Source organism: Oculina patagonica, chromosome 14 (genome assembly GCF_052425735.1).
Source record: "Oculina patagonica isolate OP01 chromosome 14, crgOcupat, whole genome shotgun sequence".
In the NCBI taxonomy this organism is placed as follows: domain Eukaryota; kingdom Metazoa; phylum Cnidaria; class Anthozoa; order Scleractinia; family Oculinidae; genus Oculina; species Oculina patagonica.
In genome coordinates, this window is record NC_135771.1 from 8445552 (window position 1) to 8460856 (window position 15305).

General features: G+C 37.3%; 1 protein-coding gene across 1 annotated transcript; it reads left to right on the top strand.

Moving 5' to 3' along the window:
• Positions 1-446: 446 nt before the first annotated feature.
• On the top strand, positions 447-11188 carry LOC144638307 (uncharacterized). The gene is made up of 6 exons (XM_078497540.1): positions 447-526; positions 7737-7764; positions 8313-8456; positions 9203-9268; positions 9689-9925; positions 10599-11188. The coding sequence occupies exons 1-6, from the start codon at positions 524-526 to the stop codon at positions 10652-10654; spliced, it is 534 nt and encodes a 177-aa protein (XP_078353666.1). The 5' UTR covers positions 447-523; the 3' UTR covers positions 10655-11188.
• The last annotated feature ends 4117 nt before the right edge of the window (positions 11189-15305 follow it).

A 15305-nucleotide genomic window follows, 5' to 3' on the forward strand; every position in this document is an offset into this window, starting at 1 on the left:
TTTATGCTAGAACGTAACTCTGACGCGATTAAAAAAAAAACACAATTTACCACCAAATAAATTAAGTAATTATCTGGCGACATCTGATGAGGATAACCGAACATTATTCATATTTTTCGCATTTTTTTTTTCAGAATAAAAAGTTCAAAGAAAACGTTAACACATGTTTTCTCCTTGCGTGCGCTTCGCCAGGCATGTTTACATATTAGCCATCTCATTAAACTCAATTTTTTTTATACCAGCCTAGATCTTTCTTGAGACAGATGGCAATTGAGGTCATTTTGCACCAAACTCATTGGTTAACAAAATGTGTTGCATTATAAAATATGTCATATGTGACAAGTCTTTTGAAATGTGATAAAAAATATGTTTTGTATAACAAATTGACTGAAAACGGCGATCGCACAGGCCATTCTGGATGACTATGTAATGCAGGAGGTAACTTCGTTTTTTCTCTTTATTTTGGAAAACAGATAGCAATTTTTAACCAAGCAACGAAGAAGAATAACTGAATAATTCACAGATGGTAAGCATGAAAATAACTACGTTATTTCCACTATTTCGTCAAATGAATATTAAATTATACATATTTATAATAAGCCCGTAGTTACACCTCGGTTGTTTACCCACTTGTTGATAAAACTCGTTATAACAGCAGTTAACCAACTTATGTAGTTCTGTTATCATGACTTGCGAAAGTCCTGAAGACACGGCACGCAGATTTGAAATATTTCCCGATGTCAGCCCGGGCAGGCGGTACGGCGGGCGGCCGTTACAATGTGTAAACGTTAGCACACGATTGTCATTGCTAGTAAGCTAATATGCTATACCCACGAAGTTTAATGTTTTCCAAGCTACAGTAGGTAAAACAGGCTTGTTTATGTCCTCTAACTGAAAGGAAATTAAAACCGTGGTATTATCATTATTATAAATCAATTACGGTGAGCTGAAAAATATTTTTTCAACGTGTACATTTTTTGAAAAAACTCCCAGTATAATCCCGAATGAAATCACGATTGAAAAATAACAAGAGTGTTCAATATCAGACGAAAGAGAATAATTATCTCTAAAGGGTAAAACAGTGGCCAGCAGATATTTTTAGCTTCAAAGTGCGCGTGATCTTTGCATAAATAAATTTGTGGATCCATCTTTAGTTATGTAATTTATTCTTCTAAAGAAAAGCTGCACCTTTCTTGTAACCAGATGGCAACAGGCAAATTATACTTTAAAATTGACCAAAACAAGAGCAAAGGAAATTTTACCAACAATATAGTTTTATCAGAAGTCTGACAATATTATCATGAACTTCTCTTCTTCTTCTTGATTGCTTTTCACGTAATAAAGAATAAAACATAAAATGACTCTAAAGATGACAAAAAAAAAAAAATGTCACCATGTTTATGCGCCAGAAGTTTTTGCATATTACCTACTCTTTCAAATTTATATTACTGATTCCGGCGATTAAATTAGGCCAGGTTAATTATATTTTGAGACGTGGCTCTTTAACCAAGGCTTTTTCTAACATCAGGTATCGTGGACAGTTTTTCGTTCTAAGACTAATACTTTTTTAAAGCGTTCTCGCCAATTTCCCGTCGACGCTAAATGATCTAAAACGCTGATCATTTTATCGAAAAAGGAAACTAAAGAAGGCAGCATCATGCTAAAAATTAATGAATCGTGGTTCACAAGCTGTTCTTTAATTTTACTTAAGGTTAGCGTAATGTCAGACCGCAAGTGAAAACAATTGTGCAGACGAGAATCATTTGTTAGGTTTTTGACTTGAATGGAAATGGAAACGTTTTAAGGTCGCGTGGGACCCTTGCTCATTAATAAATTCATTAGCCAAATTTCTTGACGGAATGCTATCTTGTAAAGCTTTAACTCACTACATTTTGAACATCGATTCCTCTAAAATTTAACAAGGATATTCGGGGATGCTGGAATTACATCACGATTGTCCTTTTACTGAGATATGACCGTTGTCTGTGATGTTGCAAGCCCTTAAGAGTTTATAATAATAATAATAATAATAATTATAAAAACAATATATAATTATAATAAAAACCTTCCCAAACTCCTTTGCAACTGAAAAATCGTCAATGCCAAATAACTTGGTCAGTTTGAAGTCAGCAGGAGTAGTACGTCGTATAGAAATAACTCTTACCATAAAGTACTTCTTGTATAAGTCATAGGACGATGACGTCATTAGTCACGTGACATTGCCCTGAAGTTCGTTTTTGCTCACTGTGACAAAGATATTTTGTTACTGAAAAAGCAGTCATTGCAGTTTGAAGCACATTGGTGTGAGGTATTTCAGACTGCCCGGGTACCGAAAAAAAATATAAAAAATTAAGGGGGCTAGGTACAATTTTCAAAAAGTGGGAGTCTGGGTACAAGTGCGTATCTGGCGTTGCATTAAATGTGAGGAAGCAAAAAATTACATGTTGGTAGATATTTATATGTTAAGTACATTTTTATCACTTTTATTGTTATGACGTCATCGGTCACGTGATCAGAACGGACCGCAGTTTTAAATTCGCTTAAAAACTTTACCTGTATCTCTCTCTTAAGATTTTTTTACGCCAAGTTATAGCTTTTTAAATAGTGTTTTTAAAAATGGCCATTATTACTTTTTCCTAAAAAAGGACGGCAGTAAAAAATACAACTGAAAAGTTTGTTGGCTTCCTTCTCAACGACAATTTGCGGTAGGAATAAAAGAAAATTTTGCCAAAGGAAGGAGTGTATGCTCTTTATAATAGCGTTGTCAGTTTTTTCTCATTTCAATTGCTCTTCGCGAGGTTGAATGTAATTTCTTCCAGACGAAAAGAGTGGGCCTGGGGAGAAGTTAACTAGCTGCCCCTCCCCCTCCCCCTGCTAGTGGTCACCCCAGCGGATTCCCCGTGGTCCGTATTGTGGGCTCATGAAGAGCATTTTCAAAATGGCGACTATGCGACAAAATTTGAGTTATAGAGGACAGTTTTTCGATGTTTTTCCTTCTTGACGCGATCAAAACGAGTCCCCAAACGTGGGGAAAACCTCCTTATTGTATTCCCGACAAAGAAGAATATGGAATGAGTAGAAACGTGCGAAAACGTGGGCAACAGAAACTATAAACAGGGAGCTGAGGTGAGCGTTTCTCATTGAACAATGATTTTTTTAGACTGGTTAAAGCTTATGTTCGACGTTATCATGATTATCAACTTAGCTACTGGAATTAAAGCCTGGCTAGGCGTAAAAAAATAGATGGTGAGAACAAGGCGATAGTATTAAATGGCAGTCATTTCGTCGAGGCATACAACTTTTTTATTTCGTTATTGATTTTAAGCTACTTTTTTTCCAAATTAATAAGACTCGCATCCTTTCATTATTTATACGTGAGGAAATGTTCCTCAAAATATTGACCAAGTGGCATTTAGGCCGCAAAGAAAAATTACGTCAGGAAAATTTATGTGATACCTTTGAAATTGAAGGAAATTCAGCTCAGTGTGATCTCTTTTAATTAGACTAGAGACTACTGCGGAGCACCAGAATACCCGGCCACTTCAGTAATTCGGGACCTAGAACGAGGCAAAATAGCTAATAATTTATGATTTGTCTACAGGTAGTTATTTTTGGGACTAATAGAATGCCTAATTCTTGACAGGACACGGATTACTTCAGTAGTTAAATAGGATTGTACCAAGTTCAGGTTTTTATCTCTTAGTTTTACACATAGTTATTGACAGTCAATTGCAATTCCCTTCCTTCTCTCTCACACATCATTACCTGAGGCATTAGATCTTTTTTGACCAGACATTTTCTACTTTACAAATAATCTGTTTTTTTTAAGGCCTGTATTTTCAGTTGTTGGATGACCTTCAGTAGCATTTAAAGTAGCAATGTAAAAAACGCGAGGCCAAAAAGCAACCAGAAAACCCTAATCCCAATATAAAGCTAACTGCAACAAGAGACCCGCACCAAAGTGCTTAAGGCAGCAGAGAAGGCTACCGGAAGCGAACTGAATGGCTCAGGCCGCAAGACACATAAGTGCCAACAAGCCAGTAAAAGCAACCTAAGCCACCCAGCATAGGGGCGGGGGAGCAAGAATAGGTAAAAAGGGGGGGCCACAAAAAAATAAAAATCCAATGTGCACTCAGTAGCAGTGAAAATTGATCCCTGGCCCAACATAAAAGCAGCGTTTTCCACAATGAAAAGGGCCACATTAAATAAGTCTAGTGAAAACAGCAATCATCAAAATAATATTTTTTTTTAGTAAGACTTGAAGGGCACTAGTAAAATGAACTCAAAAATACACACTTGTAATAATAAAATTAAATTATTCATTGCATTAACTAGTAAAGTATAGAGGGGGGGTGGCAGGTTAGTGAGACCGGGCGGTCGAGCCCCGACACTTTACCTCATAGTGCCCTCCACCCAGGTGTATCAAGGTAGGAATAAGCTGAGGGGGGGGGGGGACCCTGAGGGACTAGACAAGGGGGAGTAGACTGCGGGGAAGCAGCGCGGCCAGACATAAGGTGCATTTTTTTAAACAGAATTTTTTCAATAAAAACATGTAAAAATAATAAATAACAGAGAATTTACATAATTATTATGCAGACCACAAACTTTTACTCCAGTTAATTAATATTCAAGTTTTTTCGGCGCAGGCGTTCCACAGGGTGTGGTTCCAAAAATACTATACCTCCCCCAAGGATGTTTTTGGTTTGGACCCTCCCATCCCCTGGGATTTCTAGTTTCCCACTTTTTAAATAAGACCCTCATCCCCATCGGAGCCGGGGTGGGTATGGATCTGAACCACAAATGTAGGCATTGCTTATGAAAGTAAGCTAGATTGATCTATGATCACACTAATATTTTCACATACCTTTTTTTGGATATATAATTATATATTTTTTTACCGGTTTCACTTGTAATAATAATAATAATAATAATAATAATAATAATAATAATAATAATAATAATAATAATAATAATAATAATAAAGATTTATATAGCGCCATATCCATGGCTCATGGCGCTTTACAATAAAAATGTTGTTAAAAAGTGAAATTTACTAAAAAAAAATTTACATCAGTGATAAAAGGAAAAAACTAACAAATAAAATAGCTAAGCTGTAAAAATGGAAATAGAAACTAAGAATCATTAAAAGTTTAACTGCAGATAATGCGATTTTGTGTCCAAGTTTTCAGCTAGAACAGCGCACCAAATTAAATGATTATATAGTTTAGTGGTAAATAATAACCTCTTTTGTGCTATGGCTAGAACGAAATTTTTGATTTCAAAAACTGCTACAAGTTAATGGCTTCTAAGAGAGCAAAAATGCGAAATCTAAACTTTGAAACGTGCTATCTTCATTTTGAGAAGGAAATTTAAAAATTCGCTCTAGTCATAGCACAATAGAGTTCACCAAGTTTTTGTTCCTCTCGAATCAACTCTTGAAATTCTATATCGGCGGACACAAAATTGCAGGTTTTGAGGCTTCCGAAGACCTTCCGAGTCAATAGAGTGAATTCGTGTAACCCGTTTGTTATATGCAAATGCGCCGTGAGATATTTAATGAGCTGTACAGGAAAACAGAAAATTGCGGACAATTCGTAATTATTTGCATGTGGAAGTCAGGTTTAAATTCAAGCATTTACCAATATGTAAAAACCAAAACAGATAACGGGGCTTAAAATTTATCATGCCTTGAATTGTCTTGCGATTTTAGACAAACATTTTATATTCAACATCCCTTAAAGAAAAACAAACTAATTTTCGATTTAGGTTGAACATGTTCTTGAAGTGCTTAAAGAAAGACACGTCCTGTTTATACTTATTTTCTATATAACTATTAAAGTGATTTCTTTGAGGTTTTCTGACCACTCGTGTATTGTTTTATTGTACACAAACATTAGAATATTATACGACTCATTAACATATAAAAAACGGGTTACACGAATTCACTCTAATGTTTACAACAACGTGTGCTATATTCAAAGCTGTGAATCTAATTATAATAATTCCCTATGTTCCAGCGCACGTGCACAAAGCTGAGAACAATTACTAGTAATTACTTGTACAAAAGAGTTTAAAAACAAACATTCTCATGAATATTTCGTTTGTTGTCGGCTTCAGTCGTCCGGCAGTTCGTGCATACTCTTTAAATAAATACATACTAATGATTGCAAGGGTCCTGCGCGACCTTAAGGTCGCGGGGGATACCAACAGCATGAATAAATTCATGAAGGGAAATTTTGCTTGACCTGCATCTTTTAAAACGCTTATTTCTCAGCTATAATGCGTGCGATAAAGCTTAAATTTTACAGAGACATAAAGAAATGATGAAAGATTGTGAAAGTCATCTTTTATTTGGTAGATTGCATTTAACGGCGATGTTATAGCCTCGTTAGTGCCAAATTGGGAAAAACATGATTTTGTGGCAGAGTTTGCGGAACGAATAGGAGACAGCACACTGTGATCTTGTCAAAAACTAATCAGTCAATACCTCTAGAGTGTCATAACAGAAGCGGATTTTTTAATTTAAAGTTTGCCAGCAAGTTATGGCGGTTTAAGTGCGCAAATTTGAATTTAGTGTCTTCTATCTCGTTCTAAAAGCGCTCTTTTAAAATTCCGCTTCTGTTATGACACACTACAGTATTCATAGTTTACCTATCTGCAGTGGCAAGTCATGAAGTTCTGTATCCGTGCTGTATTCTCTGCCACAAAATTGTCGGAAAAGTCCAAACTTTGAGATTTCCGAAGGTGTCCCGACCTAAATACGATCATTTTGCCAAGGAGAGATGTAATTATGGTAATTATATTCCACGCTTTTATGGTGAGAACAATGCGTTTTCAAAAAGGACACGATTGTTTATGCCGAATATTTTTGTGATTACTCTGAGTTGCATAAATATTCAAATTTAAATGAAAATAAGCTCAAAGACTTCCTACAATCTATATGAACGTATATCGCTAAGTGTTGTTTTAAATTGGTTAAAATATCAAAGAAACAGGGATTTTTTTTACAAATCACGCGCACGCGCCCATATTTTTGTCCAGTCATAAATATCTCGTAAAGTTGTCGATGTCAGTCGTTGTACTTCGTGCATACGCTTTAAATAAATGCATAATGATAAGCCTGAGGTGTCCCCCGCGACCTTAAAACGCATCAGTGTCATGGGGACCTTGCATCACGTGGTACGTTGGCCAGCTGAGCCACGTGATCAATTTTTAAGCCGCCTGAAAAAAAAACCGAATACACGATCGTTTTAAAGGGGGGGTTACTGGCTTTGGCTGTTGATGATTAAATGATATGGCATTTAACTGTGGACGTTTACTGCTTGGTCTTCAGTTTGGGGGGGGGGGGGGTACGATAATTTATCATTTTACCAGCTGAGTTTCTTGCCCTCTAAAGGGAAGGAGAGATGGCACACAGCCATTCATTGGCTCGTGTCAAGCGAGCAAATTCTAAACTTTTTCTCTTTCCTCTTAACCTAAACATCCTGTTACACAAGTAACGTAACATTTTATGTAAAATTTGTGTGGCCAAATCAAACGATTTTGACAATTTCTGACGAGTTAAAGTCTGTGACCGGCAAGGGAGAGTATGAGATAGAGTTTTCTAGAAAAGCCGATATCTGTAACGACTTGCACCCAAACAACAAAACAACCAGCAAACCAGCAATAAAGCATATACAACACTAACTTTTATTTTGTTGTAATTTCAATTGACGACAGCCTTGTTTTGTCAACAGGAAAAACTAACACAACAGGAAATCGAAGGTAACTGCATGGATTGTTGTTTAATCGCAACAAAATTTACTGAAGAAAGGAGAAATTAACGAAGCACTTTAAATCACACCGAACTTCACCAACAATGCTAATTTTTAAAATATAATAATAATTTTTTTTTTTATAAATAAATAAATAAATAAATAAATAATAATGATCTTTTAACAGGAGGCTCCACTCACTAGTGTGGTTTTCAGGGAGGTCCTGAGATAAAAAATAATGGCATAAAAAAATGAATTAAAAATCGAAATTATTACAAAGTTGATTAAAAACCCCTAAAAGCTAAGAACGATACGACTAAAAATATATAAAATTGAAATTCGCAGTAAAATTAATAAAAATACAATTGATCATTAAGGTTAAAAAACTATCTAGCTTATACTTAATATTTACGAGTTCACGAGTTCAGTACTTTTATGCTGTACAAATTGGTGCTATTTTATACCATATTCAGCAGCTTGAATTGCAACCAAAATGCAGCCAAAGTTAAGCGCACATTACATTAACTCACATTACATTCTGCTTTCTTTTCGTTCTAGAGTATGTTGAGGCTTTTAAATGCTTCGACTTGGACGAAAACGGCCACTTATGCACAAAGGAACTCAAATACGCTATGCGCATGCTCGGGTTAAACCCAACCGACATGGAAGTACAGGAACTTGTCAATGGCTTGGACTACGATGGTAAGGACGCCCGGGGGAGGGGGGGGGGTACTCCCTATAATGGCCTATACGGGGAGGCTCCGCCCAAAAGAGGTACCTTTTCCATGCTTCAGGTATATTAAAGGATCGGGATTTCACAAGTTTAGGTATATGAAAGGGTAGCGATGTCGGGCATTTAGGCATATTTAAAAGGGTCGTCAATTAAAATATTTCGAACAGACGTACCATACGGCTGTATTATTTAAATTTTGTAAACGTTACATAAAAATGGTATCAAGACTTCGGCAATGCTTAACGGTGAATTTTTGGTGGGGAGGACCGACTGCGTTGAAAAATTGATATTGCGCGCGCGTAACTAGTACCAGTCTCGAACCGTGCTCTAGAATTTAAAAATCCCTAAAACTTTTGAGTAATGATTGGTTTGGTTTAATGATTGGTATAAAAATTTCGCGCCACTTTCTCATCCAATCAGAAGAAAAGGCAAATCCAATTAACCATGACTCGCTCACATACGTTTTCCCGCGCTTTCATTATTTACTTTGAATTTTGATTGCTTTAAAAGATTGTCTTTGTCTTTTGTAATTGGCCAGAGTTTTTTTTTTGGTTTCACGACACTCAATTAAAAACCGCTCTAACCTCAAGAAGATGCTTAAAATTACTTTCTTTCAAGTAAGTGCTATTTATTTATCAGTAGCTAGTTATACGTAGTATGGACAATTTAAAGATGCGCCAGTGTTGTATGACATTTTATGTGTTTCTCTTTGCAGAATTACAGGACATGAGCAAAAATGAAACAGGAGGCGAAACGTGGAAGAAGAACGACTTTCCGATATGTAAGGCAATGGGGATACGTGCGCTATAGTCAGTCGGTCAGTCAGTCAGTCGGTCAGTCAGTTATTCAGTCAGTCAGTCAGTCAGTCAGTCAGTCAGTCGGTCGGTCAGTCAGTTATTCAGTCAGTCAGTCAGTCAGTCAGTCAGTCAGTCAGTCAGTCAGTCAGTCAGACAAGAAAGTCAGTCAGTCATTCAGTCAGTCAGTCAGTCAATCAGTCAGACAAGAAAGTCAGTCAGTCAGTCGGTCAGTTAATCAGTCATTGTTTTCTCTTAGCGCCCTGCAGTTATCTTGACGAATATTTCGTGACGTGTTAGTTGTCATAATTCAAGAGGTATTACTCGTCTTCAAACCAATATGAAAAGAAATGCATGAAAAATAACTAAAAACACTGAAACGTAATTGTTTTTTTTTACTGTTCAAGATGAAGGCACGATTGATTTTAAAGAGTTTGTGAACGTGATGGAGAATTACAGGAGTCTAAGGCAAGACGACGAGGCCGCGATGTTTTTTAAAGTGTTTGATTCTGAGAACCGTGGATTTATTGAAGGAAAAGCCATCAAACGATCCTTGCAGTTTTTGGATGATGTACCGATAAACGAAATCAACGAAATCTTGACGAAGACAAATCTTACGGATGATAAAAAGATATTTATTGAAGGTAACTGACCCCTCCCCTGATAATAACCTCCTTCTATGCCCTCGCCTCCCCCCCCCCCCCACCTACTAACCCGAAAAGAGAGCAAAGAAAAAAAAAAAGTTTTTTAAATTTGATCTAAGGCTTGTTTACAGTTCAAAAATAATTAAAGTCTTATTAAGCTCCCCTCTCTAATAGCCCCACTATTAACTAACTAAGCGCCCCATTCCCCCTCAAAAAGGCTAACATGACATGGCAAGCTGCGTTGGCTAATTTATGATTTTAAATAAGCCACTAAATTCCCCAATAAACCCTCACTCAAAAGATCTTCTAACATAATACTCTCGGGGCCAGAAACCCATAAAGATTCCTGCCAAGGCATAACTTTAAGTGTTGTGAATTGCAAAACGGGGTAAGGGGGAGCGTACGGGATGGGTGTAGATAGCCCTTTTGTTCGGCTTAATTTATACAAGCACAGTAGCTACAGTCCAGAATTTTTTTGAAGGATCATAGTCCATTCGTGAGGAAAACACCAGGTAGCACAATTCTTAAATTTAGGAGGAAGATGTGTGAACCCTTTCATTTAGCCATAAACTGACTCCATGCAGCATAGAAATTTGTTGGTATAGCTACACCATTTTACAGACTTACAGTAAATATACTCTAACTATTCTGACTATTATTATTTTATTTGCAGAGTTTGCTGCCAACTTTCTTTCGCCACTTATCTTGAAAGATGACGAGTGGCTCTAATACGGCTACAGTGAAGAACAGAAGAACTGAATGTTAATGAACTTTAAAATAACCAAGACTGAATACAACGTGCTTCCAAGATTTCATAGACGTGGCCCAGTTCACGCAAATTTGTTTTTGCCCAGCAATAGTTACAGTGCAGGAGACTGTGTAAGCTTGAACAGGCTAAAAAGCAACGCGAGGTATTTGAGAAAACGGATGTTTTCTGCGTGTTTATAAATCTGTATCATGAGCAGGTGATGGGAGTGTTATAGAGAGTTGTAGATAGCCTATGCGCCTCGTTGGCTATAACTATCTTATATCCAACAAGCACGAGAGGAAGAATTTTTTTATTAAAAACACCCGAAGAACTGCAATATTTGACCTCTCCGTCTCTTCTCACTGTGTGGTCCATGGTATATGAGCTCATATACCATGGCCTGTAAACCAATCAATACACAGACCTTGCAATATACTATGGCTAGTTTTTAATAATTTATGATACCCCGGTTATTTCAGAACATTTGAGAAATGTAGGAAACCGACTCGTCTTCACCTCATGCTTTCTATTTCTTCTTGTGTTTTCAAATATCCGTTTTTGATAGAAGAGCTGATCGATACGTCGTTCAATCAAAATGGTGAGATATATTAACCTGATAATTTTAAGCTGTAGACCATTTGTTTTAACCCCAAATTTTTGCCGATCGCTGCTCACTAAATTTGTTTTTCTACTTTTTTATAAGATAGATTTAAATTGTTATCAGGTCAGGAGTTTCTGGAATAATAACCTTAAGTTTATAATGTTGTAAATAATAAAGCTTGAGTGTTTTCACTGAGGATCTTTTTTTTCGAAATGCAAACTTTTTAAAATAAATATCGTGTTTGCAAGCAATTTACTTTGTCTTTTTAGGCCCTGCAAACAAATTTTTTTTTTTGAATATTTTTCATATCCCCCCTCCAGGAAAATAGTGGTCCGTCCCATAACCAAAAAGAAACAGGCAAAAGTTTTCAAGAAGCACGATCCGTAACGAAACGAATGACGTAACATAACGAAGAAGCACGTAACGATCCTTAACGTAACGAAGAAGCACTATCGTAACGCAGCTCCTTAAATATGTCGGCAACGAACTTAAAATTAAGGCAAAAGTTTTCAAAAAGCACGATCCCTAACGTTACGAACGACGTAACGTAACGAAGAAGCACGATCGTAACGCAGCTCCTTAAATATGCTGGTAATGTGGGGGAGGGGGGGGGGAGGGACGTGCAAACGAGTGTTATCAGTACTTCGACAACCCCCTGCCATGCGATATCTTCTCGTTCTGTAATTCAGTTATCTCGGCGACAAAGCACACGATTAATCAAATAATCCTATCTCCTTTGCAATTCCATCTCGCCTTTGATTGGTAACAATACAAATGATAACAGAAACCTTTAAGCGTCTGGAATTAGTATGAATAACATCATTTTCAAATTCAGTTTTGTAAGTTTTATATCGGTGACGATTTCTCAGAAGTTTTCTATCTAAACTCTTCAACTCTCGACGATGCCAAAACGTGTAAACTAAAAAAAATAGCAGTAAAAAGTGCTTTGAAATTCCCGAAATACTGAAAACCTTGGTCGAAATTTTATCCCAGATAAATGTAAATCGGCTTTCGAACAACTGGTCTCAGAAGATGGTTGGTGTTAGCCTGAATTCGACCAGAGAGGGACGTCTGAAATTCAGGCCGCTAGGTTGGTGAAGGCAGATTTGTCTGATTATCCAACCGTACGTTCATCATATATAGAGACTGTTAACTGAATTTCTAAATGATTTTCTTCGATAAATTACGATAAATAGATGAGGTTAGGAATTATAGCGAGAATTACTATGATCATGCAAAAATCAACTTCAATAATAGCATTATTAAATGTAAGGACCGTTTACACAGGCGGTTTTTTACGCAATTCAATACATTTATTGTCGCATTGAAGATGCATCAAGTTTTGAACAGGTTCGAGACTCCTGCGATAGCGCGGTATCGATTAACTTAGGCCGCGCGAGAAAGTTGCATCGAATTTGCGCGACAAAAATTGCCTGTGTAAACGGACCTTTACACATATAAAGCACTGACCCGAATTTTTATATTTTTAACCTTGCTGTGATGTAGTGTATCGCAAATTCAAATTCAATTTCACCCTTTTAATACTGTGACTTAACGGACTATGCAATTGAATAACCTATACTTTTTGCTTTATAAACCTTCGAAAGACATGGCTTTTTTTGTTTTGCTTTTGAAAACATGAAAACTTTATGTAGTGGAGTCCGAAAAAGCCATTTTTACGTGGGCTCACATTTGGCAGCGAAAGGCGCGGTGGCCTAATGGTTAGCGCGCTGAACTCCGGATCGAGTGGCCTTGGTTTGCCCTGGCTGGGGTCATTACAGTGTGTCATTGTGTCGTGTTCTTGGGCAGACACTTCACTCTCATAGTGCCTCTCTCCATCCAGGTGTAAAAATGGGTATTGGTGAACTAATGCTGGGGGTAACCCTGCAATGGATTAGCATGTAGCATCCCATCCAGGGGGGAGTAGAAATACTCCTAGTCACTTCATGCTAAAGAAACCAGGATAAGCTCCGGCAAGATGCACCACTAGGCTTTTCGCAGACTTAATCTTTTTTACCTTACATTTTGACAGCCTTTTGTAATGAGGCACTAAGCATGCGTCGAACGGACTTGTCAACCAGCATAATATTTTTTATAGTGCAAAATAAATCGCGTCAAATCGCGCGACTGTATGGATTACCTGTTGATATGACGCGCAAAATTATTGCAAATTAGCAGTTCGTTTAAAACCAATCCAAAGCTAGCCGATATAGTTTGTAAAATGTACAATATCCATTAATTCTCCCGCCCGCAAATGACAAAAGCCTCTTTAACATTCCGTAGAAAATAGGCTTCTTTCAAGTTTTTATTTATACTGTCTGGAAAGATATTGTATAGGTGAATACTGGGCACGCCTTGGACTGTGAAACTAGTACGGACACTGCCCTGGATAAAAAACCTTGAAGTTAGTAGCATTCATCTGTTTCAGATATTCAATGATAAGGATAATGCATTTATATAGCGCATTTTCCATATGTATATGTCCAAATGCGCTGTACACTTACTGTAATTTTACTACACGCAAAAGCCAGACGACAACAGTCTTTGCGAATAGTGTGTGGGTTCTTAAACGTCCCCTGCTATAAGACTGAGGATGCAGGAGACGGGAACTACGGTTTATTGTCCTTTTCCGAGAAGACTAGAATGTCTAACCATTTGCAGATGTAATTTCAAAGGCAGCACATTCTCCTCAGTTATTTTAAGACCCCGAGTGTTGGTCCGGTCTGGGGCTCGAGCTCTCGACCTCCCGCACAGCAGTCCGGCGCTATACTAACTGAACTACCAACTAAGCTAACCATTTCTCACTTTTTAATTTTAAAGTCTTTACTTAAGCTTGTGAGGTGGAAAGCCATGCGTCGCTTGTTCAAAGGATAGATAAAGCGGTGGATAGTTCAATTGTTTTTGTTAACCAGTGATTTATCTAGTGTTTAGCGTTATCCACCCTCTGAACGACGCAAAATTGCCTCAAATGTCTGTGAAACAATTATGATAAGTACAAATTTTGATAGTCTTCAACTAAAGATGGGCAATGAAAAACATTCTTTGTAACAATGTAACTGATAAGCAAAATAAATTGCTAATGGCGTGCTTTCACTATGGCCGTCTTGACTCCTTGCTGTCGCAACGACATTTTCCTGTTAGGATTAAAGTATTTTCATCCTTGTTGGTCTGTTCTACATTCATCTTTTGTCGCGTGTTTACTATAATTCGCTATATCGCGGAACTTTTTGCGTTTAGGCTTCTGGATTGTGTTCGTTATAACGAGGATCTCGTTTTAACGAGGTTCTGTTCCATACATTTTACTGTAAATTTGGCCGGGCTGGAGAATATCGTTCGTTATACCGAGGACTTCGTTATATAGAGGTTCGTTAAATCGAGGTTCGTTATATCGAGGTTCTGTTCCATACATTTTACTGTAAATTTGGCCGGGCTGAAGAATATCGTTCGTTATACCGAGGACTTCGTTATATAGAGGTTCGTTAAATCAAGGCTCTACTGTACAACGTATAACGTTTTCCCCTTTGTAGTGCGGTTATGTGCCACAGGAACCGCAATTAAAAACCACAATTTTTCACTGATGTCATCTGCACCTGCGCACGTAATTTAAACGGCGTGTTCTCTTAATGAGCGAAAAACGGCTCGCTATCTTTATAAAAACGAGATAAGCTATGCGGGAGATACCGTTGGTTCAGTCAATAATAGTATTTATTATAGTAATAATTTAATGGAAGCACTTAGAACAAGCCTACAAGTCTATTTGTTTCGTTTTGTATAAAGTGTTGAATAATAAGGCGCGCCCTTGGTCTTCTTGCAAATTAGCTTTTTTGTCCTTGGCAAGAAGCAGTTGAGCGTCCCATTGTGCTTAGTGTGAATTCCAATAATAAGCATTTTCATTTTTTCACGATAATGATGGATCAGGTTTCATTGGCATAATCTAGAAAAAGTAAGCTTCGGTGAAAAATGAAACGTTAAGGGACTAGTGTAACTTTCTGAACTTATCCACCGAGCAATAAGGCCTAAAAAGGCGTAAC